This window comes from Scardinius erythrophthalmus (assembly GCF_964197995.2).
Source record: "Scardinius erythrophthalmus genome assembly, chromosome: 1".
In the NCBI taxonomy this organism is placed as follows: domain Eukaryota; kingdom Metazoa; phylum Chordata; class Actinopteri; order Cypriniformes; family Leuciscidae; genus Scardinius; species Scardinius erythrophthalmus.
The window spans coordinates 4,436,063-4,462,471 of NC_138221.1; the positions used below are offsets into that span (position 1 = coordinate 4,436,063).

Genomic DNA, 26,409 nt, shown 5'->3' on the forward strand with positions numbered 1-26,409 from the left:
AATTAATGCCGGAGTAATTATTTTACTTTATATAATTTTTGTAGACTACTTAAATCAGTTCTCATGAAACGTAAGTATTAAAATGAATCAATATTAATTTAACTGTGATATGAAGTTGTTGCCAGCCATTTACAACTCATACAATTGCCTAATAATCAAATTTACTATGCCTTCATGTATTAACCAGTCTATGTGAGATGCAGGCATTATCCTGGCAGGAGGCTGAGGAGGTGTTCCTCCGTGGCCCTACTTATCACCCTAGGTATGCTTGTAATTTGCAAAAAAAAATATATATATATATATATTTTTTTGCTATATTTTGACAATGGCATTCATCTTTTATTTGAGTGAAGTCGAGGAATTTGACAGAGTGATTGCAAAAAGAATGAAAAAAGCAACATTCGCCTACCAGAAAGTAATTATTTTACCTTATGCATTTACATTACATTTTACAATTATTCATTTAGCAGACGCTTTTATCCAAAGTGACTTATAAATTAGTTTTTTTTTTTTATGCAATTGAAGACAAAAGTAAAGTCACTAACACAATTCTGTTTACAGCAAGATGATGTTTAGGTGATTGTTAAATAAAGTACAGAATTGTTTATTATTGGTGTTTTGTCTATTCTTATTTGGGTTTTGCTTTGCATTCAAAATATAAAAAAAAAAACAGGTTTTGTAATGTTAGCATGGTATAATGTTAATTAGACCATTATAGGTTGAACTGAAAGAAAAACTGGAATTTTAATTAAAAAAAAAACATTGTAGCAATATAATATCACATAATATTTTTCAGAAGATAGTTCAATCTGTAATTGTATCCCTTCCATCAGTAATTTTCTTTCAATTACACCCACGCTCAAAAAATAACTACTGGGTAATTTGTTAGTCAGAGAACAGAATGAGTTTTTTTGACACATGCATTAAGCAGGGAACGCAAATATTTATTTGGATAACTTTGAATAAAACGAGACCGTAATATTGCGTCCTATTGTTTTCAATGGCATTTGGATATGGGTGTTATACGATCTTCTGAACAGCAGGAGGCGCTGTCTCGAAAAACGAGGGGTCTGAGAATGCAGGACTCTGGGTGCGGGACTGTAGCTGCAGAGTCTGCAGGTGGCCTCCAACGCAGGAGCGAACGGGACACCCCCGCGGCCAATCAGGGCCAGGCAGATTCAGCTTTAATAGTAGCCTTCAATTATTAGTATTTTAGAACTGAAGTGACTCCAGTTACTCCAGTTGATTATGGGGTTAGAATTTTTGCATTATTCCAGATAAATAGATTAATACTCACAAATAAATGTAAAGAGATTAACCAAAATGTATCAAATTCACAAATAAATAGATTAAGATCCGCAAATAAATGTAAGGAGATTCACAGAAAAATATCAAATTCACAAAAATGAGATTTGCAAATAAAAAAATATTTACAAATGTTTTATTATTGTATAAACACAACTCTGGCTGGCATTTATTTGTGAACCACGTTCTGCGCATTTGTGAATCCCCTCACGCATTTGTGGATTTTGAAAGGCTATATATATAGGCTGTCGGTTGTTAATTTATCATAGTTAGCTCTCATGATAGACAGGTTATGTCATTTTTCAGGATTATTACTTAATACTTAATACTTAATTAATACTTATTTTAATTTCAGCTTTTTTAATTTGATCCTCTAGTTTTTGTAATTCCTTATTATGTTGTTTGTATAACTAGTAATGTCTCCTCTTACGTACACTTCCCATCTAATACTTGCCGTAGTTTCATTCGTATTTAGATAAAAAATTTTATCAATAAAATTCTCCACAAATTCAATAAACGCTGGGTCTTGTAACAAAGTTTGCAACCTCCATCTGGAACAATGCTGAAATCTACCCAAATGTATCTCCATAGATACTTACTGACAGAAAGTTATAAGGCTTACCTATAGGCCTACTTTTAAATTTGCTTACATTATATTTTAATAGTTAAGTTATAGTATAGCAGTGGTCTCCAACCTGGTGCCAACATTATTACACAGAGCTGCACGATCCACTGAGAAGCATTTAAATTACTCGACGTGAGTTTCATGATGACCCACATGTTTGTGGTCCACAGCGCAACCCAGACAATTACGAGGCAGCTCTTGGACACCTACAAGCAGAAGGCATCAGAGACGTCAAAGGAATTAAGGTAAATTCTGTTTTCAATAACTTGGAATCCTTTCATGTATGTCAGCCGGGTCTTCCACCTTGCTTGGGCCATGACTTATTTGAGGGTATCGTATCCTATGATGTTGCACTCTTCTTGAAGTATTTCATAAAAACAAAGAAATGGTTTACATACTCAATTTTAAATCGGCGAATCAAACAATTCAAATATAAAGGATCTGATGCCCTCACTAAGCCATGCAGTGTCAACCCCGTTGCATGCAAACTCTCTGGTCAGGCTGTGCCTGGAAAATTTGAATTTTTTGAGGTTGTTGCCTGTGCTGATTGGTGATAAGGTGCAAGATCCAGATGATGATGTGTGGCAGTTAACGCTACAGCTTAAAGATGTTGTGGATTTGGTCTGTGCTCAGAAGATTTCCGTGCCACAGGTAGCTTATCTTGAAATCACAACCCAAGACTATTTGGATTCAAGAAAGGGCTTGTTTCCTGAGAATCACCTAAGGCCAAAACATCATTACTTGCGGCATTATCCCGCACTAATTCTACAATTTGGCCCACTTATCAGACTATGGACAATGCGGTTTGAAAGCAAGCATGCCTATTTCAAAAGGTGCGCAAGGCATTTGAAAAACATGTCTTAGTTTATCTGAAAGACATCAAATGTTTCAGGCATATCTATCGGCTGGACTAGGATGCAGTCAGTTGTTACATGTGAAAAACAGTTGTTCTTTTGTCCCCAGCCTTTACAGTGATGCAATTAGGCATGCTGTTACTGATTTTGGCTTTTCTGAAAATGACACATGTGTCTCCACAGACATCCAGTGTAAGGGCACATCATATAAGAAGGGAGATTTCCTCATTACAAAAAATGATGAGTCCATGGAGTTTGGAGAGCTTGTTGTCATTTTAATCCAACATAATGCAACTGTTTATTTTGTGTTGGACATGCACACATCTGAGTATCACAATGAATATCACATGTACTCTGTAACAAAACTGACTGCACAGTTGCTGTACCTTAACATCACTAATTTGGTAGATTTTTATCCCTTAAAGTCGTACATCATCAATGAGCACTGTGTCATTCCATTAAAGCATAGTATATTGTCACAGTGAACTTCCACACACACTGTACTGTAGATAAAATGTCTATCTACAGCAGGGGTCGACAAATAACTATGGCCGCGGGCCAATATTTTTTTTAGCCAGTAGGTGGCGGGCCAGCTACACGTAGCTACACAAATTAAACCGCTTAAAATAGGCTACACTCTGTATTCACCGCTTTATGTTCCGCAAAATTTAGATCTCACTTCCAGAATCTCGCATTAAAATGTCTCTAACGGAAAGAGAGAGATTAAGTAGCCTATAACAATTATAAATGCTATACAAATATTGTGTTCGTGTCAATATAAATATTAGGCTATTTTAACATTGTACTGTCAGCAGAGAAAAAATGTCACAGAAAAAAAATAATGAAATATAAATAACAAATAAATAACAAATCACTCAAGCAACATAAATAAAAACCATATTGCCCTACTGACAAATGAAGAAGGCTATTTTCTGCCAAACTATTTCAAACATCCTTGCAAAAAAAAAAAGAATGTTGTTGACTGACAATGGTTTCAGTACCAAACAGCTCCTCAGATCTAGGTGTAGCTTACAGGTGGTCTGAATGAAGTGCGGATGCGCTGTCAAAACATGTCGGGAGTGGGCTATTGTCAGTCAGACGACCGCCCGCTGACCGCTACTTATAGCCTACTTTAAAATAGAGTCCTGCACGGGTTCGGGTAGCCGACGGGTAACCCGCAAATTTTGCTCAAACGGGTGAAAAATATCCAACTGTGTCGGATACGGATGCGGGTCAGGTCGGACACGGGTCTAAACACGGGTTTAAAACAATCACATTCAAACGTAAAAATATATGCATATTTTTAGAAACACATCTACAAAAATATGCCTGTATTTTAAGTTGATAAAATAATTTAAAATCCACATCAGTTTATTTGTGCCCACGCGCCACGCCTTCCCAGGATCTATAACGTTACCTACTTTCAGTTTTAAAAATTCCTCATAACCGCGCGCGCGATCTGCTTGCACTGCAGTCGTCGAGATGGATGCTGAGGAGTTGAAGAAAAGAATAGCTAGTGGAGATTGTAAAGTTGTCGACAATAGTCGTCAAAAATCAAGTCAAGTGTGTGGAAGAAATTTGGAGTTATCTGAAGAAAACAATATTGTGAAAGGCTTTGCTGCATTTTCGTGTTGGATAGCCGCAAATGTGGAACTTCATCGCAGGAAGCACGCAGATAACCGTGGTAAGTTAACAAAGCAGTTCTATCGAACAGTATTTTTCAAATTTAACACTGTTAAGTACTATGTGTGGTGTACAGCGGCGCGTGTTTGAACCCAAAATATATTATTCAGAAGTAAACTGTCAGAATGTTTATTTTTAAACCACAACCAAAAAAACAATATTGTCAGATGTAGGCACGCGGCCACGGCTTTTCTCAAGTATTGGAAGAGTTTTGTGCAGCAGCATAGTGCAAATATTTTTTATCAGGTAATACACATTATTTATCAGTGTGATATACCCGAATAATTGATCTGTTTAAAATGATTGGTATATCTGCTAGGTGTTAAATTAAAATTCAACATTAAAATTCGTCTAAACCTGTTATTTTTTTCTATTTTTGATCTGAACGCACAATCAGAAAATCGGAAAACGAGTCGTTATTCGTTTTTTAATTTTAGTTCAGGAAAAAAATAATGGAAAAACAAGTTGTTTTTATTTATTTTTATTTTTGGTTTAAAACAAACAAACAAAAAAAAAACGATTGAACGAATGATATGCCGTAAACCTATTTGAACCTAACCTAACCTATTTTATAACCTATTTGTAAACCGTTATTGTAAAATAAAAATAGGCTGATTAAAAAAAAAAAAAAAAAAAAAAAAAAAAACGGACTTCCAAAATAATCCGGCGGGCCAAAAAATATTGCAAGTTTTGGCCCGCGGGCCGCCTATTGCCGACCCCTGATCTACAGCATGCTATCAGACACACTGCGTCAACAGTAAGCCATGACTTGTTATAGGTATAATGGCAGGTACTTATGTGTATAGTTTATAGGTGAACATGTATATAGTTAATATGCTTGCTAGAAATGTGAGCTAAATGTATGATTGTTTTTTTTTTCTTTTCCCTATCATGCAGAAATGCCTTTTCTACACGATTCCATCCGTGAGGTCCTGCCTGACCTATCTGATGTGGCAAAAGACATGTTAGTGGAAACACTGTTAGCACAGGGGGTAGAGACATTCTCTGACTTGCAGTATCTAACAGAGGCAGATTTATTGTCAGTGCTAAGACCCATTCAAGCACGGAAAGCTGTGGCTGCATGGAAGGTAAAATGTAAGTATGATGCAGCCAGCCATAAAAGGAAATAACATTGATCTGAAATGTGTATGTCCCTAATAATCTTTTGTGTATTTGTGTGTATTTTAAAGGCCAGGATACTACCCAGGATAGCAACAGTTCATTCCGCATCCAGGAAGGTGCTTCATCTCTTCCCTCAGTCTCACCAGGACCTTCTTCATCCTCTCGGTCTCTCTCACCAATATCAACCTCTTCCAGTGCCTCTCGCAGCCCAGATGTTGACTGGGCAGATACTTTTGACATTCCATGGAAGAAGTTTCCAGAAGAATTGATCCAGTCCTTAGAGAGAGGGAAGCATCCAAGTCCACAGAAGAGGAGGGAGATGGTGAGGATTGTGGTACGCGAAATGATGCAGAAGTCATCAGACATAAGTAAAAGGCACTGCACTATTGTGGCCAAAAAACTAGTGGCTACATATCCCAAATCACTGCAGGATGTAATTGAAGGGGACATAATTGGGTCAGGGTACCATTCCCTCGTAAACCAGCTCCAAAATAGAATTGAAAATGCAAAACGCTCCACAATACCAAAAAGCAGAAAAAGAAAACTGCATGTAGAGTCTGACACGGATGAAATGCCTGCTGAAAAAAGAGCTCCAATCCAGGAGACCTATGGTTGCATCAAATGGGAAATGAAGTTCATGCCCCTTGGGGAGACTGCAGAGAGCTAACAGCAGAGCAGAGACGAACTGAAAAGCCTGTCTAAACAAAATGCCCCAAACCAGGATGTGGTTAAACAGCTCACCAGGTCAACATTCCAGTGTGTTATATGCTGGTTACTGTAAAATGTTACTCAGTAAAAGCAATTACTGTTTTGTTGTATATTTTACGGAATTGTTCTGGTAACCCCAGCTGCCAGTTTTTTTCCGTAAAAACTACGGGATTTTTTTTTTTACAGTGTGTGATTTAAGCTTGTTAAAAGACGGATGAAACAACGCTGATATTCTCAACATATTGATGCAAAAACAGACGAAACATTGTTCCAAGAACAAACCAGTTAGAAGACATTTCACACCACAAACTTTTTGGCAGAAATGTGCCTGTATATATTCATATTAAAAATGCTGTTATATTAATATAGTCATGTATAAATGTAATGCAGTAATGTTTTTGTTTAGAAGTTACGGCAGTTTATTTATTTATTTTTTGCATTTATATTTATACTAAATGTTTGGGCTACTGTTTTCGAAAAAACATACAATAGGTTTATAGAAAATCAACAACCAAATTTTTTTTTTACAAACGCTTGTAAGTCTGACCCAGAATATCAAGATATTTTATTATTTTGCATATAATGGTGAAAAGTAAAAAAGCACCACCATGTTATATGTATAACAAATAATTAAGTATAACAAACAAAAATCCCTTCTAGATTATTTTAACCCGTGAGGTAGCCCTCACACACAAAAAGGTTGTAGACCCCTGGTATAGTTTGTGTAATTTGGGGTTTCTGTAGCCAGTGACACTTCATCATTTGTATTTTATGGCATTGTACTTTTTATTTTTTTTATTTGAAGCATCATTGGTTTTGAGATGTTACTTGCTGTGAATAGGACAATAGGACAATGCTTGTCTGATAGGCTACAGTATTGTGGCATAGTATCGGAACATCCTGGCTAGTGTCTGTCGCACACGGCTAGAGGCGAATGGCCGGATGATGAGCCTATTTGGGAGAAAGTCCAGGGCTGATTTTCAACCCCAAGTCCGTCCCTGCATATGTGTTTGGCATCGAATGTATTACTTTGTATTACGTGGCACAATCGTAATTAATTTGTGCATTGTGTTTTGTTTTATGTAGAACTGATTTACTCTCTATGCATTGGATCCCTTATTTCCACGTTTTGTTTCCTCATTGTGCAGACCGCCCAGCCAAAACTGTCTGACTAGTCAAAGTTCAGAGGTGATATTAAATAGTCATTAAAATACAATAAAATAATCAGTGTTGGGTGTAATGCAATACTAACTTAATTAATTACTTTTTGTTCTAAAAGTAAAATAAGGAATTACTCTTAAAAAATTGGTACAGTAATCCTATTACACTGTTGAAGATGCAATTAGTAGCTTTTTAGTAGAATAAAGTATAAGTTATGAGAATACAGTCTTCTGTAGAAGTATTTTTATTTCAGTGTTTTTCTTTTGTAAGGAAATGCGCTAGTCGAACATGGATCTAAACAAAAATAGTAGTTTTCTACTTTTATCTGGGGTTTCAACAAAAGGAAATTCTACAGGTGCTAATCTACCAACATGCCTTTACTATTTGTCTGAATCTGCGTGGCCCTGATTGGCTGCGGGGGTGTCCCGTACGCGCATGGCGTGTGCTTTGGAGGCCGATGACGTCACCGCTCGCTCGCCCCGTCTCTTCCGTCTAGAGGTCTGCACTCCCGCGGGACCCGACGCAAAACAGTGTGGTGCGGGACAAATTTTGAAAGGTCATTGCGGGAGCGGGCGGGATGATGAAGGTGCATTTGCGGGTTGATACGCCGCACTCCCGCAAATTAAATATGGGTGTAAAGTAAAATATATAAATGATTAAAGTAGCATCCATAATTTGTAGTAGTGAGGGAGATTCAGTTTGGCAGCAATAAAAACGTTTTAAGCAGCCTAAACTTGTGGATGTTGTCGTTTGGGGTAGGGCGGAGCCTAATCTCACGCACACTTGTTTAGAGACAATTCCTTTCCGCTGCTCCGTGTTCGAATTCGAAAGCTTCAAGTTGAAAATAGACAGCATGGACGAGGAACAGAGCACCTCTAGTGCTTCAGATATAGGCCTAAGCGCTTCAGATGTAAGCACTTCTCTAAAGAAAGGGCACATTTACTACTACTACTACTACAAAAAAAAAAATCAAAAAAATCATGAAACCTCAAATCAGACATTCGGCAGTCTTTTTCGGTTGTGCGTGATGGAGAGGGGATCATTTAAATGCAAAAGAAGAAAAGAGGGGGATGCCTATGCTCACCAAGTTTTTCCACTGATATTTTTGGCTGCTCTTGACCGATTCAACCAGTCTTTTGTCCTTTTGTGCAGCCAGAGAAAAGTCCTTACATGACGAGTCACAGTTCACAGATATTTAAGTGTTCATTGTTCATTGTGATTAGATGATGACAGGTGTCGGTGATCATTCTCAAGTGTCGTGATCAGCACTGCTGCTCTTGTATCAGTCAGTGGTTAGATCAGCGTATAGTCAAAAAACGGGACAAGGGACGTCCCGGCTAATTCGGGACAGTTGGCAACCTTAGTATAAAGACAGTAGAGCTGCACGATTAATCTTTAAAGGATCTCGATTCAAACACCCACGCGATTTTATTCCTAAATGACACCGGAACATTCGAATCTGGTTGTGCTGTCGTTGAGAGAGCAGTTGTCAATACAAATGAAACGTCCAGAAAAAAAAAGGCTTTTAACTACAGTTATTGGCCGTGTGTGGTGTGTGCTTGCTGGTATGTATCGGCGACGACACAGCCGATTTAAAAGGGTTAATAATGATGTCACGGGGTGACGATTAAGTGGAACTGCCACGCTCTATACTTGTTTCCAGGGGGAGCAAGTTCGATGTAACACCGGAACGGGTCCGGGTCTTCCGGTGTAAACAGTCTGACGGAGCTCGCTGATTAGGAAACCGAGTGACAGCTGGGCGATGAGCAGAGATTGAGCCACGAGGGGGATTATAAAAGGATCCGGTTGATGGGCAGAAAGGTAGTCCTTTTGAAAAGTTCTTTTGTTGAGTTTGGCAGCGAAGTCTAAGTTTTGTGCTGGAGTTTTGGGGTAAGAAGACTTTTGGGCGGACGCAGACTGGAGGAAATCTGTTGTTGTCGATTCACTGATTACATCGGGCAGTACACGAGAGGGCAGAACGATAAAGAACGGAGAGGACTGTGAGTAAAGAAGGAAGAGCTGGAACGCAGTGATATGATTGAACTGTGCGAATTCAACGAACAGACAAGTGTTATCTGCCAGTCCTATTAGGAGGTTATGCCTGTAGCGCTCGCCACCTGCTAGTATGTGGTGAAACTGCCCCGGCGTCCGGTGAGTTCTATTCTGAAACTTTTCAATGCCAGTTGTGTTTCCATAGTCAACCGTCTACACAGCTTGGATGTACAGTTTGCCAGTGGGGCGGAGAGAGTCGGCTGGGACCACGACAGGAGACCCTATTCACTGTGAGTTGATGTGAGTTGCAGTGCCTAATGTGAAGTGAACACGTGTGATCATTTGAAGTGACTGAATTGTGCACTGGTGTGGAAACTGAAGTTTATGTCTGCCTGTTCTCCAGTCGTCTACTCGTGGGTTCTGAAGGCCAAACTGAAATTAACTAACTGTTGTGTGTTGAGCATACGCTGTGCAGGAATGCAGCTCGAACTCATCTGAGTGGAAGAGGATTTATGAGAGATCTATGAATGCTGTTGACGATTGAAACCTGTATTCACTTCTGTGGTTCTGTGAACATAGAGAAACTGCCCTCTATCATCGAATACTGCCATCACTGCTCTGTGGTAAGAAGATCCAGTTGCTGATTGTTAAATCTTCTATTCACCATGATTGTTCTGTGAACATAGAGAAACTGCCCTCTGCTATTGAATGCTGTTGTCGCTGTCCTGTGGAGAGAAGGCTCAGCGGTTGATGATTGAAATCTGCATCCACTTCTGTGGTTCTGTGAACATAGAGAGACTGCCCTCTGTCATCGAATATTGCCATCGCTGCTCTGTGGTAAGAAGATTCAGTTGCTGAATGTCAAGTCTTCTATCCACCATGATTGTTCTGTGAACATAGAGAAATTGTTCCTCTGCCATCGAATGCTGTTGCTGCTGTCCTGTGGAGAGAAGACACAGCTGATGCCGATTGAAATCTGTATTCACCTCTGTGGTTCTGTGAACATAAAGAAACTGCCCTCTACTATTGAATACTGCCATCGCTGCTCTGGGGTAAGAAGATTCTGTTGTTGAATGCCAAGCTTTCTATTTGCCATGATCGTTCTGTGAACACAGAGAAACCACCCCCCTGCTATCGAATACTGCCATCGCTGCTCTGAGGATTGCCCTGTTAGTGGAAGTGGCCAACACCGTTCTGTGGGGAAGAGAGCGACTGTTGTTGCGACTCGACGGTTGTGGAGGGGGAGCTGCCCCCAGCTAGTGAGTGTGTCCCGTGGAGGGAACGTGAGTTCCTCGGTGGTCATCTGCGACGAAGTGCTGGAGCGCGGCTGACGCTTCCCCTGCCCGATCCTCCCCTCTATCCCAAAGAGAGGCGACACTCAAATAATTAATGCTGTCCTGTGATACGAGTAATCCCCTTCCTTTGCTGTCAATTTCACGTGCACGTGCTCCAGTACTGACCTCCAGCCGAAGAGGAGTTGCTGTGCAAACCCCTGCCAGTGTCCTGAGCCATTACTTGCCTCCAGCTGAAGAGGAGTTGTTGTGCAAATCCCTGCTAGAGCCTGAGCCATTACTTACCTCCAGCCGAGGAGGAGTTGCTGTACAAATCCCTGCCAGTGCTTGAGCCATTACTTACCTCCAGCCGAAGAGGAGTTGCTGTGCAAACCCCTGCCAGTGTCCGAGCCATTACTTACCCCCAGCCGAAGAGGAGTTGCTGTGCGAAACCCCTACCAGTACCCGCCCCATTACTTACGTCCGGCTGAAGAGGAACCACTGTGCGAAACCCCATCAGTGCTTGCTCCATCGTTTACCTCTGGTCGAGAGGAACTGTTGGGTGAACTACCCACGCGACTGGCTGGATTTAAGTGGAGATTGGACTTGTTTTTAACTAAATAAAATATGTTTTTGATCCATATCTTGTCTGGTCTGTCGTGTCTCTGGGTACCTCCTCGAGGTGGTACGTTGTGAAGGGGAGGGAAGTCCACCCCGACCTGTGACAATAACATCAAATGCATTAATACGATGATAATTCACTACATTCAAATGCTGATATTTGTTTTGTTAAATGAATCACTGTATGTAAATGGAAGAATCGGTATTAGTTTGCTGCAGCAGGTGCACAACAAATGTTCATACGACATGGAAATACTGTATTACGACGTTTCATACTGCTGGTGGGAGGGGCCACGTCTCGTGCTTTGCGGCTCATGTGCGTCAACGGTAGATGAAAGAAATTGACTAGGTATACTGTTCACAACAACAAAACATCTATAAACATCAATATAATCACACACACACAAAAACAAGGATTACACGCCGCTTCTCTGCATTCCAGCTGCTCTCTTTCTGCCGGTTGTGTAAAGCTGTGCTGAGATAGAGACCGAAATCATTTCAGTTTGTTTTATAAAAACTGTGTTTTAAAGTTCATAGTGATTGTTCTGACTCCATGAAGCCTCATGGTGTGAATGAACTTCAAACTGACTAGAACAAACTCTTTGAAATGTATATATGATACTGGATATAAAACTGTTAATAATGTAGACAGACAGCAATCTCATTCAATGTCAGTCATGTGTGCAGTGAAATATCATTTATTAGTGTAGTGAGATAAGGGAGTGTCAACGTTTCCGTTTCCGTACGTAATCTACATTGTTAAAAGCGCTATATAAATGAAGATAACTTGACTTGACTTGATTTATGGTCATAAATATTATTAATATTGAGTTTTTGGTCACATCCTTCCTATATTACGGGGCACCAGCCAAGGAATTTCACCTTGGCAATAAAGAGCAATCATGGAAGAATGTTGAAAGAATGAGAATTATATAAATTAAAGGAAGTTCATCATCTGATCAATCTGAAGGATTTAGTGAGATTCTGGCGAGCTTGTAGAATCTCTGATTATCAACACAAGAATGACACAGTTTGCAATAATATGAATTTATTAACAAAGAGATATACAAGAGTAAAATATCACACTTACTAAATACTACAAAGGAAAATGACTAAACTACTTAGAAAATGTAATCAATAATCAAACAGATACTACAAACAATTACACAAATGGATGTGTACAACTAATGTTAGGTAGGTGAGCAATGGATTGGATGAAGAAATTGAAGTCAATTGTGGTCTTTCTAGATGCTGGTATGAAATAGTATATAAGCATTTACTATGAATACAGATAATGTGTCTTATGTATCTATCTGTATATGCAGACACTAGATACAGTCTCTACTGTTTGAGCTTGTTGCTATATTAGATTGTTTTTTTGTAGAGCGTTGGCGCTTGCAACGCCAAGGTCATGGGTTTGATTTCCCATGTATGTAAATGTAAATGTGTGCCTTGAAATCCAATGTATGGATAAAAGCATCTGCCAAATGCGTAAATGTAAATGTAGCAACAACCTAATGCCCCGGCCTTTGGGAAGAGGTTTGGTTAGCTTATATTTATTTTCCACGTGGTCGGGTGATCAGTCCGGCAATGGGCTACGTCTTCCACTGGTGTCTTTCCATTCGCAGTGGGGGTAAACTGGATTCCTTTCCACCAGTTGCAGAGCCGCACTGAGTGCTGGAGGTTCGCTGCTGGTCCTTGTGTAATCCGGAAAACTGTAGGTCAGGCGGTGGTCGATCTGCAGGATCCTTTGCAGGCTAGAGGTTACAAAGCCAAGAGTCGTGCAGCTCAGGTGTTGAATTCTGAAGTCCTCAACAGAAGCGGTTGAGCTGCTTGAAGGTCCATGCCGGTGAAGGTTTACTTGCAAGAGTATTCTTGGTTGTGCTGTTGTTCCTTCCCTCTTTAGGTCAGAAACTCTACTACTGTAGTGGTGTGATTGGGTCGTTGCATTCCAAGTGTTCCAATCCCAAAATACACAGTTAAATGAACAAGTGTCTTTAGAACCTGGGAAATTTTCTTTCCAAACCTTTCTCAAAGTTCTTGGGACAGCATTCTGAACTTGTAGAGTCCAAACTTGATGTAAATTGGTTGAGGTATCACCCAGATGTCCATTTCTGTGTTAGTTGGTGAGATTACATTGGCTGTTATTCCAGGTGCAGTTTCCACTGTGAGCACACAGTTCCCTGGATGAATAAGGAGATATGTAGGACATGTTCTTTACAGTTTCCTGTCCCTTTTTGTGGTTCTAAAGATTTGTCTTTTTCTCAGGGTTCTTTGTTCCTACCATGTTCTAGCCAGTTTGGGGGCCCTGGGCAGTCCATGGTCGTTCACACCTCAAGAATGGAGTTGAGCTGAAAACCCATGAACAATGGGCAACCGGTGATTAGATTAGCGATCAACGGCAGTCCTGATTACCGTAGTCCTTTAGTTGTCTTTGAGAGTCCTATCACATCCTTCTGTCTTCTTAAATCACAGTAAGACAAAGAGACTCCTGTTGTGAAGTATGGACCTCTGGTGCCATCATGTCTGCTGTTCACTACATTAGGCATTTAAAAGCTCTATTGACAAAGTTAAAACATGGAAAGCTCAAAAAGCAAACTATTTCATGGCTTTCAGAACTAAAATTTATCCTGATTCAAGCAGAATGAGCATAAAATAAAATGATTGATAAAATGAGTAATGAGTTTAATCGATCATTACTTAAAGCAAATGCAAAAATTAAGTAAAAGTGAAAGCGAATGAGACAGATCTCTCTCTTTAATGACTTCTAAGAGCCAAATCATCTCAAGAGAACAAAAGTGTCCAGTTTCAGAGCTACTGTACATACAATTTTATGTTGTATTTGCATGGAAGAGTAGAAGTGGAAGATAAACTAGAAGTTCTGATGAAAAACAATGAAGAACGAGTTAAAAATTAATATCAGATTAATTTCTCTCTCAAAAGTGTTATGTCCTTTTCTGGTGGTCTTTCAGTTCATCTGCTGTAGTAACAGACTTCCAGCACTGAAACACACACTGCCGTGTCTTTTCTGCTGTAATATTACGAATGAATCTTCTTCTTTGTGTGGATTGTCATGTTGGTATTTCTTCAGGACAAATGCCCAATGAAACTTTACCGCACTGATCACAGTTAAATGGTCTTTCTTCAGAATGAGAAGATGTGATTTCAGAGAGAAATCCTGAGCCGTTTCTTCCCAGTGTGAACTCTCATGTGAATCTTCAGACTTGATTTACATGTGAAGGATTTTTTACACTGAGGGCAGGAGACAGATTTATTGGCTTCTGTTTTCCTTTCTTGTTCACGTCCATCACGTCTAAAAGAAACATTAAATCATGTGAGATTTCAAATGAGAGACAACATGAAATGAAAAGTGAAGCTCAACTTTGCTGCCTTTTTGCTGCCTGCAAAAAGGCAGCAAAACAAACAAACCAACCAGGGCTGAAACAACTAATTGTACGTACATCGCACGACTGATCTTACATTGATAAATGAGGCAATCTTCATTTACACTGAACACAATTATAAACGCAACACTTTTGTTTTTGCCACACATTTTTCATGAGCTGAACTCAAAGATCTAAGACTTTTTCTATACACAAACGGCATATTTCTCAAATATTGTTCACAAATCTGTGTTAGTGAGCACTTCTCCTTTGCTGAGATAATCCATCCACCTCACGGGTGTGACATATCAAGATGCTGATTAAACGGCATTATTATTGCACAGGTGTGCCTTAGGCTGGCCAAAATAAAAGGCCACTCAAAAATGTGCAGTTTTATCACACAGCACAATGCCACGGATGTCGCAAGTTTTGTGGGAGCGTGCAATTGGCATGCTGACTGGAGGAATGTCCACCAGAGCTGTTGACCGTGAATTGAATATTCATTTCTCTACCGTAAGCCGTCTCCAAAGGCATTTCAGAGAATTTGGTAGTACATCCAACCGGCCTCACAACCACAGACCATGTGTAACATTGTTTTTACTGTACAGGGCAGATGGCGTACAGCGTGTATGGCGTCATGTGGGTGAGCAGTTTGCTGATGTCAATGTTGTGTGGATCGAGTGGCCCATGGTGGCGATGGGGTTATGGTATGCGTAGGGGTATGTTATGGACAACGAACACAGGTGCCTTTATTGATGCACAGAGATACTGTGACAAGATCCTGGGGCCCATTGTTGTGCCATTCATCCACGACCATCAACTCATGTTGCAGCGTGATAATGCACAGCCCCATTCTGCAAGGATCTGTACACAATTCCTGGAAGCTGAAAACATCCCAGTTCTTGCATGGCCAGCATACTCACCGGACATGTCACCCATTGAGCATGTTTGGGATGCTCTGGATCGGCGTATATGACAGCGTGTTCCAGGTCCTGCCAATATCCAGAAACTTCACACAGCCATTGAAGAGGAGCGGACCAACATTCCACAGGCCACAATCAACAACCTGATCAACTCTATGCGAAGGAGATGTGTTGCACTTTGAGAGGCAAATGGTGCTTACAGATACTGACTGGTTTTCAGACCCCCCGGACTAAAACTGCACATTTTAGAGTGGCCTTTTAAAACGTAAGTCTTTGATCTTTTTTGATAGATCTTTCAGCTCATGAAAAATGGGGGCAAAAACAAAAAGTGTAATTTTGTTCAGTGTAAATCTCATGCCTGGTGTTCTCATAATGATAACACAATATCAGACCAGATGTGAGATTTAAACATAGCCACTGCTCACGTCCATATTGATAAATAAATGCCAATTTAAACCGTGAGCCCAATTTTCTGTAGTACGCTTGTTTTGTAAATGAGGGCCACTGTGTGAAAACATCTACCAAACGTTTCAATTTATAGTAGTAAATACAATTTCCATGGACTAAATGCACATGAAAAATAAAGCCTAACCCTTAAAGTAACACTATGGAACTTTTCCCCTGCGGTCGCCCTACAGGTTGGAAGCGGTATTGTCTCATTAGAACCTCAGAAACGCGACCCGATCTGGCAATCTTAGATGCGTGGTTATAGCAGATAAAGGACCACAAAGCAGAGGCATAAGTGCCTTACACCCTATTACGACTTGATGAACCACTGAAACGATTTTGGAAACCTTTAATGGTGAAACTGCTGCAGGAAAAGCACACAAGCCAAACTAACTTCAAGATTCCAGGTTTTGTTTCTCAGCACATAAAGATAAACTACTCACCGTGATCTCACACTGTGTTGATGTGGTTTCTCCATTGCATGGATATTCATGTGTCGCTTCAGGTGAGTTTTAATAGAGAAACTATTTCCGCACTGATCACACGTGTGCAAATTCTCTCTGCTATGGATCCTCTCATGTGTTTTCAGATTTGATGAGTGACTGAATCTCTTGTCACAGTGTGAACACTTGTGAGGTTTTTCTCCAGTGTGGATCCTCTCATGTGTTTTCAGAGATGATGACAGACTGAATCTCTTGTCACAGTGTGAACACTTGTAAGGTTTTTCTCCAGTGTGGTTCATCTCATGTGTTTTCAGATTTGCTGACAGACTGAATCTCTTGTCACAGTGTGAACACTTGTAAGGTTTTTCTCCAGTGTGGATCCTCTCATGTGTCTTCAGAGATGATGACACACTGAATCTCTTGTCACAGTGTGAACACTTGTAAGGTTTTTCTCCAGTGTGAATCCTCTCATGTTTTTTTAGATGTGCTGACCGACTGAATCTCTTGTCACAGTGTGAACACATGTAAGGTTTTTCTCCAGTGTGGATCATCTCATGTGTTTTCAGATGTGCTGACCGACTGAATCTCTTGTCACAGTGTGAACACTTGTAAGGTTTTTCTCCAGTGTGGATCATCTCATGTTTTTTTAGATGTGCTGACCGATTGAATCTCTTGTCACAGTGTGAACACTTGTAAGGTTTTTCTCCAGTGTGGATCATCTCATGTGATCTCAGATTTGATGATCGACTGAATCTCTTGTCACAGTGTAAACACTTGTAAGGTTTTTCTCCAGTGTGGATCATCTCATGTTTTTTTAGATGTGCTGACCGACTGAATCTCTTGTCACAGTGTAAACACTTGTAAGGTTTTTCTCCAGTGTGGATCATCTCATGTGATCTCAGATTTGATGATCGACTGAATCTCTTGTCACAGTGTGAACACATGTAAGGTTTTTCTCCAGTGTGAATTCTCTGGTGCAGTTTTAAACAGTTCGCTGTAGTGAATGTCTTCTCACACTCAAAGCACATGTACTCTCTCACACCAGTGTGTATTTTCTCATGTTTATGTAAAGTGTCCCACCGTGAAAAACTCTTTCCACACACAGAACATGAATACGGCTTCTCCTTCGTATGAACTGTCAGGTGTGTCTTCAGGTCTGATGCATGACGAAAAGTGTTGCCGCATTGATCACATGAGAACGGCTTCTCTCCGGTGTGGATCCTCATGTGAACATCAAGACTATGTTTTCGTGGGAAACTCTTTCCGCATTGATCACATGTGAACGGCTTTTCTCCTGTGTGGATTTTTATGTGTTCTTTAAGGTATGAAGATCGAATGAAACTCTTCCCGCATTGATCACATGTGAACGTCTTCTCTCCGGTGTGGATCATCATGTGAACATTAAGGTGTGATGATTGACTAAAACTATTCCCACATTGATTGCATACATGTGGCTTCTCTCCTGTATGAACTCTCATGTGTTGCTTAAGGTTTGATGATTGACTAAAACTATTCCCACATTGATTGCATACATGTGGCTTCTCTCCTGTATGAACTCTCATGTGAATCTTAAGATATGTTTTGTCTGAGAATCTCTTTTCACACTGTTCACACATGAACGGCTTCTCTCCGGTGTGGATCCTCATGTGAATCTCAAGACGTATTTTGGTTGTGAAACTCTTCCCACACTGAGTGCAGGTGAAAGATTTCTTGGCTTGTCTTTTCTTTAAACATTTATTTTTAGTCTTTGAGCGACTATAAGGTTTTTCTCCAGGTTTGACATGATGTTCCTCCTTCACTTCACTCAGTTCTTCACTCTCCTCGATCTCTTCCATCGGGTCTAATATCAAAGAGAAAAAAATATTTCATTTTCAGTACATCAAAACAATTCCAAGAGATGTATGTGAGTATATAAGTGAAAGGACAAAACAGTGAACCATGATGTACCAAAGTAAACAACTTCTATAAATATTACAATCATTTTTATGCCTTTTTATAAATTATACGTCCCTGAAAATGTACATGAATGAGGTACATTGATCTTCAATTATTATTTTTAAAACATTATATACAAATACCATATTTCAGTAGTGAGATATATTAAATATATTTGGCCGACAATTATCTAATGTAATATTAATACATTAAAAAAATATACAACAGTGTAATAATTTTGACACCAATATTTAGATTGATATTTAATTCATTAAACTGAAAACGTAATTATGGGCCGGTTACAATAAACGTTTCCTTCCACTGACGTACATTCAAACGCATGTGAATGTGGGACACCGGAAACACAAGATCAAGTGAATTTCGCTGTGAAAAAAAAACTAATTTTTGCTGTAAAGTGCAGTAGATTGTATATTTTTGGAATAATTATTTTTTGTCATATATGTTTTTAATAAAAGACACCGCAGAGTGTGACCTAATTTCACGACCGTTGCAGTGTGTGCAACATGCTCAAAGTGTAGACTGACCGCGGCTTTTACTGGTTTTAAACTAACAGTTCTCTTACGAGAGGTTCTCTTGTACTGCGTAATAGCTTACGCTAGGGGAAAACTCCTTTTCCACGAGATATTGAAGCCAAAAAATTTATCCTTAATTTTGTATTAAATGTAAAACGCGTTGCAGCAGCATACAGAAATGGGCGAGACGGCTCGCGTGCCCTTTGGTAACTGCAGCAGCCAATCGAGAGAGCCCTCTCATGACATCAGACCAATGAGGGCGCTTCGCGCCCACTGCATCATGTCCCGCCGAATTGGCGGGCCCTTGGGCATAAATATAGGCTCGAAAGGCTGGTTTAGCTGATTTTTCATCTCTTCAAGCGAAGCTCACGCATCGCTGGATCCCGAGAGAAAGAAGCCGCGCCATCTAATAAGCCTTCTGCAGGACGAGCCTTTGCACCTGAAGCCGCTGGTCGACAACTCGCCGCCTTCAGTCGCCGTTCCTGCTAACGCTTTCCGGCGTTATATCCTTTTCTCTGCTACTGTGTTTTGTGCAGTGTTGGGGAAGCTACTCTGAAACTGTAGTTTGACAAGCTACAAGCTACTTGTAAGTTAAAGTAGTTAAACTACAGTCAAGCTGCTCTTTTGGAAAAGTAGTTAGCTACACTACAAGTTACTATCAAAAAGTAGCTAGCTACATTGAAACTACTTTTGATTTTTTTGAACAACGTATATTATAAATAACTGAATAAGTGTCTGAGGAATGTTTTAAGTAAAATATTTAGTGTTTAAAACAAAATTGTACATTTATTAGTAAAATTAGTAAATTGCTTGGAAGGGAGACCCACCGTCGACAGCAAAAATGTAATAAAAAAAAATGTAATTAAATATAATGCATTTTTTATCATAATAACAAATGTGTTTAATGATATATGTAAAAAATATAATAAATATGTAATATAGTAGGCCTACACATAATTAGCAAAATAACGTTACTCTCTCTCTAGCTCTTTTTTCCAGCCAAAATAACGTGCTATATAGCATATCATGGTCATTAAATGGCTTTCCTGAGGTAAATGTTATGTGACATAATTGTTCTCCAGCAGTAATATTCACCTTTGAGCGGTTGAAAAACAACAAAAGTAGGAAACTGTTGCAGTCGCCGGCTGGATCTCTTCAGTTAGTCAGTGGAAGCCGCTCGAGTTCTGCCACCCGGAAGTATCTCGGTGATGCGTGATTAAACAACAGGTGGCGGTAATGGCAAAAAATTAGTTTGTAATCTAACAAGAAGAAGAATATCCTTGCATCGCGCTGATTCGCGCAGGCTCGACAAAACGCAATGTAGCTTTTGCTCGCGCTACACCGCTACTTGCTGCAAAAAGTAGTTAGCTACTGGAAAAGCTACACTGTTTAAAAAGCAACTGAGCTACTGCCAAGCTACTGAAAAATGTAGTTAAGTTAGTAGCGTCGCTACTTGTAGTTAACTACTCCCCAACACTGGTTTTGTGTGTGTATGTTCGCCACAGCGACACACACTCTCATTGCACTATAAGAGCCGGGCTTTTTCAAGACACCCCTTTTCCTGGTGAGGATCACACAGCTCTCGCGCTAATGCCTATGGTGACTCTGAGGACTCGCCTGGCATCCTTTCTCCGAGACTTCATCTCCGCCCACCGCGGTACTGCGCCGTAAAAAGCGCTGTGCTTTGTACAACCCGCATTGTACAACCCGCTCGCCTGCACCCAAACACCGTTTCTATGGTTCGTGTGCGTCGCTGGCGAAAGGAGAAAAGAGTGTTTTTAGTCCCGCAGAGGCCGGACCAACCTCCATTTCTCACACATTTCTCATTCCCCTCTGAAGTTCAGGCGACTGGAAATGTCAATATTGCAGTAAACGAGCCTGTTGTAATACACGCACGTCTGCAAACAAACGCTGGCACAAGGCATGTTGACGCTCTCCTATATGCGCACGCTAACTGAGAGTTTATGTGTTCCCCCCTGTGGCTCAGTGGCGGAATCTTAGGCTTTCGCATGAGAGACCCGTGTTCGAATCCCGGGTCTGCCAGCAGATAAAATTATGCTGTCAATGCTTTCGTTCTGTCAGTTCCCTTAAAAGGCGACTGCAAATGTGCATTTTGCAGCCAACGAGCGCGTTGTACAAACCGATCGCATGCACCCAAACACCGTTTCTATGGCAACTCAAAGTCTTCCTAGCCAGTCTAAGAAAACGATGGTGTTCAAGCCCCGCTGCGGCCGGACTTTCACCAATACTTCTCGCTTGTTCAGTTCCGGTTAATGCGACTGTTCCAGTGTATTTTGCAGTAAACAAGTCGGTAACACAGCCCGCTTGCCTGCACACAAACGCTGTTGTCATGGCGACCTAGATAAACGACGTTTCAGAATGCTCGCAACCAAGAAAATCCTCTCGCAAATTCGCCAAGGGGACTGGTTTATGTCAATAGATCTGAAAGACGCTTATTTCCAAATACAAATAGCGTCACGTCACAGGCAATTTTTGAAATTCGTCTCAGTCAATTGGGCGAAGAGTTCACTGTCTCTCAGTCAGACGATATCTTTTCTGGGTAGAGAGCTGGACTCGCTGTCTATGACAGCACACCTGTCGCCACAGCGCAGACTGAGTATTCAGCACATGACGAAAAATTTTCGCCATGGCGCTTTAGTCCCGCTCAAAAAGTTTCAAAAGATACTTGGTCTCATGGCTTCAGAATCTCCAGTGCTTCAGATGATGCTATTCTAGCCCCTCTTCCCGGATTCTCTGTGAGTCCCTCATGATTATGCACTATATGAGCCCCGGGCACCTGCCCTGGGGACGTTAGTGTTGAATCTCAGCATGCACAGCGTTTTACACTGTGTTCCCCTGGAGTAAGCTGTTACGCAGTACGAGAGAACCTCTCGTAAGAGAACATACTCGTTTACTAACGTAACCTCGGTTCTCTCTAGTGAGAGAACGAGTACTGCATAACTTGCCGTGCATGTATCACGCTCTGGTTCGCTTCGCCGATGAAAAACCAGCTAAACCAGCCTTTTGAGCCTATATTTATAGCCCAAGGGCCCGCCAATTCGGCGGGACATGACGCAGTGGGCGCGAAGCGCCCTTATTGGTCTGACATCATGAGAGGGCTCTCTCGATAGGCTGCTGCAGTTGCCGCAGGGCAGCCAATGGGCACGCGAGCCGTCTCGCCCATGTCTGCATGCTGCTGCAACGCGTTTTACATTAATACAAAATTAAGGATAATTTTTTGGCTTCAATATCTTGTGGAAAAGGAGTTCTCCCCTAGCTAAAGCTATTAAGCAGTACTCGTTCCCTCTCTAGAGAGAACCGAGGTTACGTTAGTAACAGAGTACGTTTTAAAAAAAATTGTTGTGGTTTTAGGCATTACAGGGATTTTCAAAACACATAAATAGGAAAGAACAAACGGAGGAAACACATCACAAGTCAAACATGCAAGCAAAACATGAAACTTCCATCTGAATCCCTTATTTGTTTTCCTTGGAAGTCTGTTCATATGCATATAAAAAAATAATAATAATAATAATAATGAATTAGTTATAGAATAGCAGCCACCCCAAAATTACCTCTACTCCTTCCAAGCTACATTTTGAATTCCCAAGGACAGCATGTGTTCCGCATCTACACCCAAGTATTTTAGAAAGAGGCCCTAGGTCCTGTAGAATTTAAAGGGTTTGCCTCTTAGTGCAGTGGAAAAGGCTTCATTAGGAATAAAGCCCTTAACAATATTTATCCACTGAACCACTGATGGGGTTATTTCAGTTATCCATTGAAACAAAATACTTTTGCGGGCACAAAATAATAATATTTGCAAGAGATGATCACCCTTAAAACCATGAGGGAGATCCTCTGTAAGTCCCAGTAAACAGATCTTAGGCCCTAATTATAAAGAACAGGAAAAGATTTTACCCACTTTTAGACAAAACCCCGCCCAGAAATACTGAACCTAAAAACATCCCCAGAAGTAGTGCATAAGGGTTCCCTCTGCGATCTTGCATTTATTGCATAGGCTGGATAAATTGGGGTTCATTTTGTGTCAAAACACAAAACAGAACCGAAGTGATATGTAATCTGTGCAGTATTTTAAACTGCATTTCCCAGGATAATGTTACTTGTAATGTAACATTACTTGTAATGTTACAAGTAATGTTACACATACCATTCCCCCGTCCGCTTTGTTTATTTCTACCCCAAGATTAGTTTCCCATAGTCTCCTAACTTTATCTGAATTATCTTTGTTCGAACTTGAGAGAATATTATAAAAAACGGCTAAGTATTGATCGAGAAGATGAGTTTATTAAGCTGTTCTTCTATTGTAGACAGACCAAGGCTGCCTGGATGGTCCTTTAGCTTTTTTTATACAAAGCTATGTATTTGGTTATATGTAAAAAGTGCTTCCTATCAATATTATACTTTAAAACAATCTGATCAAAGGTCATCAACTTATTGTTTTCCTTATTGTATTGTTATTGGTTTAATTTGTCGTACCTATCTCGCAATCCAATATATTATGAAGGGAAGCTTTAGGTGAAAAAATATAATCTATTCTACTGCTGGATTTGTGTACTCCAGAAAATAAAGTATATTCCCTCTGCCCAGGGTGTAAAGCCTGCCATGTATCTATTAAACCGATTTCTTGACACATCTCATCCAGGGTCGCAAGTAGGGCTGTGACGGTGGCAGTTTTTTACCACCGCAGTAGTAATGGACCCAAATACCGGCGGTGTTGCGGTGGTTGGGGGGGGGGGGTTGTTTTGAAATGAAAGAAACAACACACTAAAATGCCTGTAAAGCATTGAAATAAATATCAGTAAATACTGGTAACTTACATAATATAATAAAGTATAAAGTATAAATAAACTTTTGTTTAATATTTCCACACAAAGGCGCGTGATAGCCTACCGCTCTGCGCTTTGAGAGGGATGTGGGACACGAGCAGGAAAGAGACCATCGATCTCTTTTCTGATATCTTCATGTTTTCTACTTGTAAAAGGTATGAAGAGCGAATTTTATCTTCTACAAGGGCAAGGCATTTAGGCTGTTTGCGCGCTGCCAGAGAAAGCCAAACTAAAATCACCCGCGCGTTTGAAACGCGCTTTACAAAATGAACTTGACGCGCCTTACCAATTATCATATGTCTAACAAGCACAAACTGTGTTAAAAAGAATTTGACGTACAAGTAAAAATGTAGGCTATCTGTCCTACAGTGTTTTTTCTACTTTACCACAGTCAAGTCAAGTCAAGTCAACTTTATTTATATAGCGCCTTTCACAATACAGATTGTATCAAAGCAGCTTCACAGTATTAAATAAAATAGTACATCAGTGTTTGTTTCTGGTGTAAAACATCCACGTTTGGTAATGCAGATCAATAGCACTGTTGAATCGATTAATCAATTTAAGTATCCCCAACTGAGCAAGCCAAAGGCAACAGTGGCAAGGAACCGAAAAACTCCATCAGGTGACCTAATGGAGAAAAAAAAAAACCTTGGGAGAACCCAGGCTCAGTCGGGGGCCAGTTCTCCTCTGGCGTTTATGAAGTAGAGACCGGATTTAACTGTAAGATTAAAATATTATATGAATGCCTGGCTGAAGAGATGCGTCTTTAATCTAGTTTTAAACTGGGAGAGGGAATCTGAGCAACGAACAGTATCAGGAAGGCTATTCCAGAGTTTTGGAGCTAAATGTGAAAATGATCTCCCTCCTTTGGTGGATCTGGATATCCTAGGTATGACCAAAAGCCTCGAATTTAGTGATCTTAAAGAGCGCGATGGATTATAGGGCGATAGAAGATCCGTTAAATAAACTTGAGCCAGTAGCAATACCTTGTAATTAATACGGAACTTTATAGGTAACCAATGTAGTGATGATAAAATTGGTGTTATATGGTCAAACTTTCTTGATCTAGTAAGAACTCTAGCGGCGGCATTTTGGACTAACTGTAGCTTGTTTATTGAGGATGCAGGACAACCAGCTAATAAAGCATTACAGTAATCTAGTCTCGAGGTCATAAATGCATGAACTAACTTTTCTGCATCAGAAACTGATAGCATGTTACATAACTTAGCAATATTTCTAAGGTGAAAAAAGGCTGTTTTTGTAACATATGAAATATGATTTTCAAAAGACAAGTTACAATCTAATATAACACCCAGGTCTTTTACTGTAGAGGATAAAGTAACAGGACACCCTACTATGTTAAAGTTGTATTGTGAAAGGTTTTGCGGGTGGTTTTTTGAACCAATAAGTATTACCTCTGTCTTATCTGGATTTAATAAAAGAAAATTGTTCGTCATCCAATCTTTTATATCTTTAACACACTCTGTCAATTTGGATAATTTAGCGTTTTCATCCGATCGTGATGAAATATATAGTTGAGTGTCATCAGCATAACAATGGAAACTAATTCCATGTTTCCTTATAATATTTCCAAGTGGCAGCATATATATTGAGAATAATAGAGGGCCTAACACAGATCCTTGCGGCACTCCATAGTTTACTGGAGTTATGAACGATTTTTCTCCGTTTAAATAGACAAAATGGTAGCAGTCAGATAGGTATGATCTGAACCAGCTTAATGCTTGTCCTTGAACACCGGTATAGTTTTGTAGTCGATCTAAGAGTATTGTGTGATCTATAGTATCGAACGCAGCACTAAGATCAAGTAAAACTAGTATTGAGATACAGCCTTGGTCAGAAGCTAAGAGTAAATAATTTGTGATTTTAACAAGCGCAGTTTCAGTGCTATGATGCGGCCTGAACCCAGACTGAAACTTTTCATAGGTGTCATTTTCTTGCAAGAAAGAGCCCAGTTGGGCAGACACAACTTTTTCTAATATTTTGGACATAAAAGGAAGATTTAAGAATGGGTCTATAATTTGCTAGGTTATTTGGGTCTAATTGTGGTTTCTTAATGAGAGGTTTTATAACTGCCAATTTAAATGTTCTTGGAACATGACCTAAAGATAAAGACGAGTTAATAATATTGAGGAGAGGCTCTTCCACTATAGGTAACACTTCTTTCAATAGTTTAGTTGGTATGGGATCTAATAAACATGTTGTTGTTTTAGAGGAAATGATAAGTTTATTACTCTAAGTTTATAACTCTTTTTGTTCTATAGTTGTAAAGCACTGTAATTGTTCTTGCGGGGTGATAATCGAGGCTGAATTATAAGGCGCGATTGAAGATTGAACGTTTACAAATGTGGATCTGATGTTTTCTATTTTCTCAGTGAAAAAATTAATGAAATCATTACTACTAAACTGTAACGGAATATTTTGTTCAGGTGACGCTTGTTTATTTGTTAGTCTAGCCACGGTGTTAAATAAGAACCTAGGATTGTTTTGGTTATTAGGGCCCAAGCCCTGAAAGGGCGAAGGCCCTATTGTTTTCGT

At 40.0% G+C, this 26,409-nt stretch overlaps 1 protein-coding gene across 1 annotated transcript in view; it reads right to left on the bottom strand.

Annotated features, from left to right (window-relative positions):
• Positions 1–12,376: 12,376 nt before the first annotated feature.
• LOC308701799 (uncharacterized protein) overlaps positions 12,377–26,409 on the bottom strand; it is a 34,475-nt gene continuing 20,442 nt past the window's right edge. Inside the window, exons 2-3 of the mRNA XM_081384239.1 lie at positions 16,539–18,378; positions 12,377–14,655 (exon numbers count right to left, since the gene is read on the bottom strand). Coding sequence (XP_081240365.1) covers positions 14,508–14,655; positions 16,539–18,373 — 1,983 coding nt within the window. The 5' untranslated portion in view covers positions 18,374–18,378 and the 3' untranslated portion in view covers positions 12,377–14,507. The remainder of the gene's footprint in view (positions 14,656–16,538; positions 18,379–26,409) is intronic.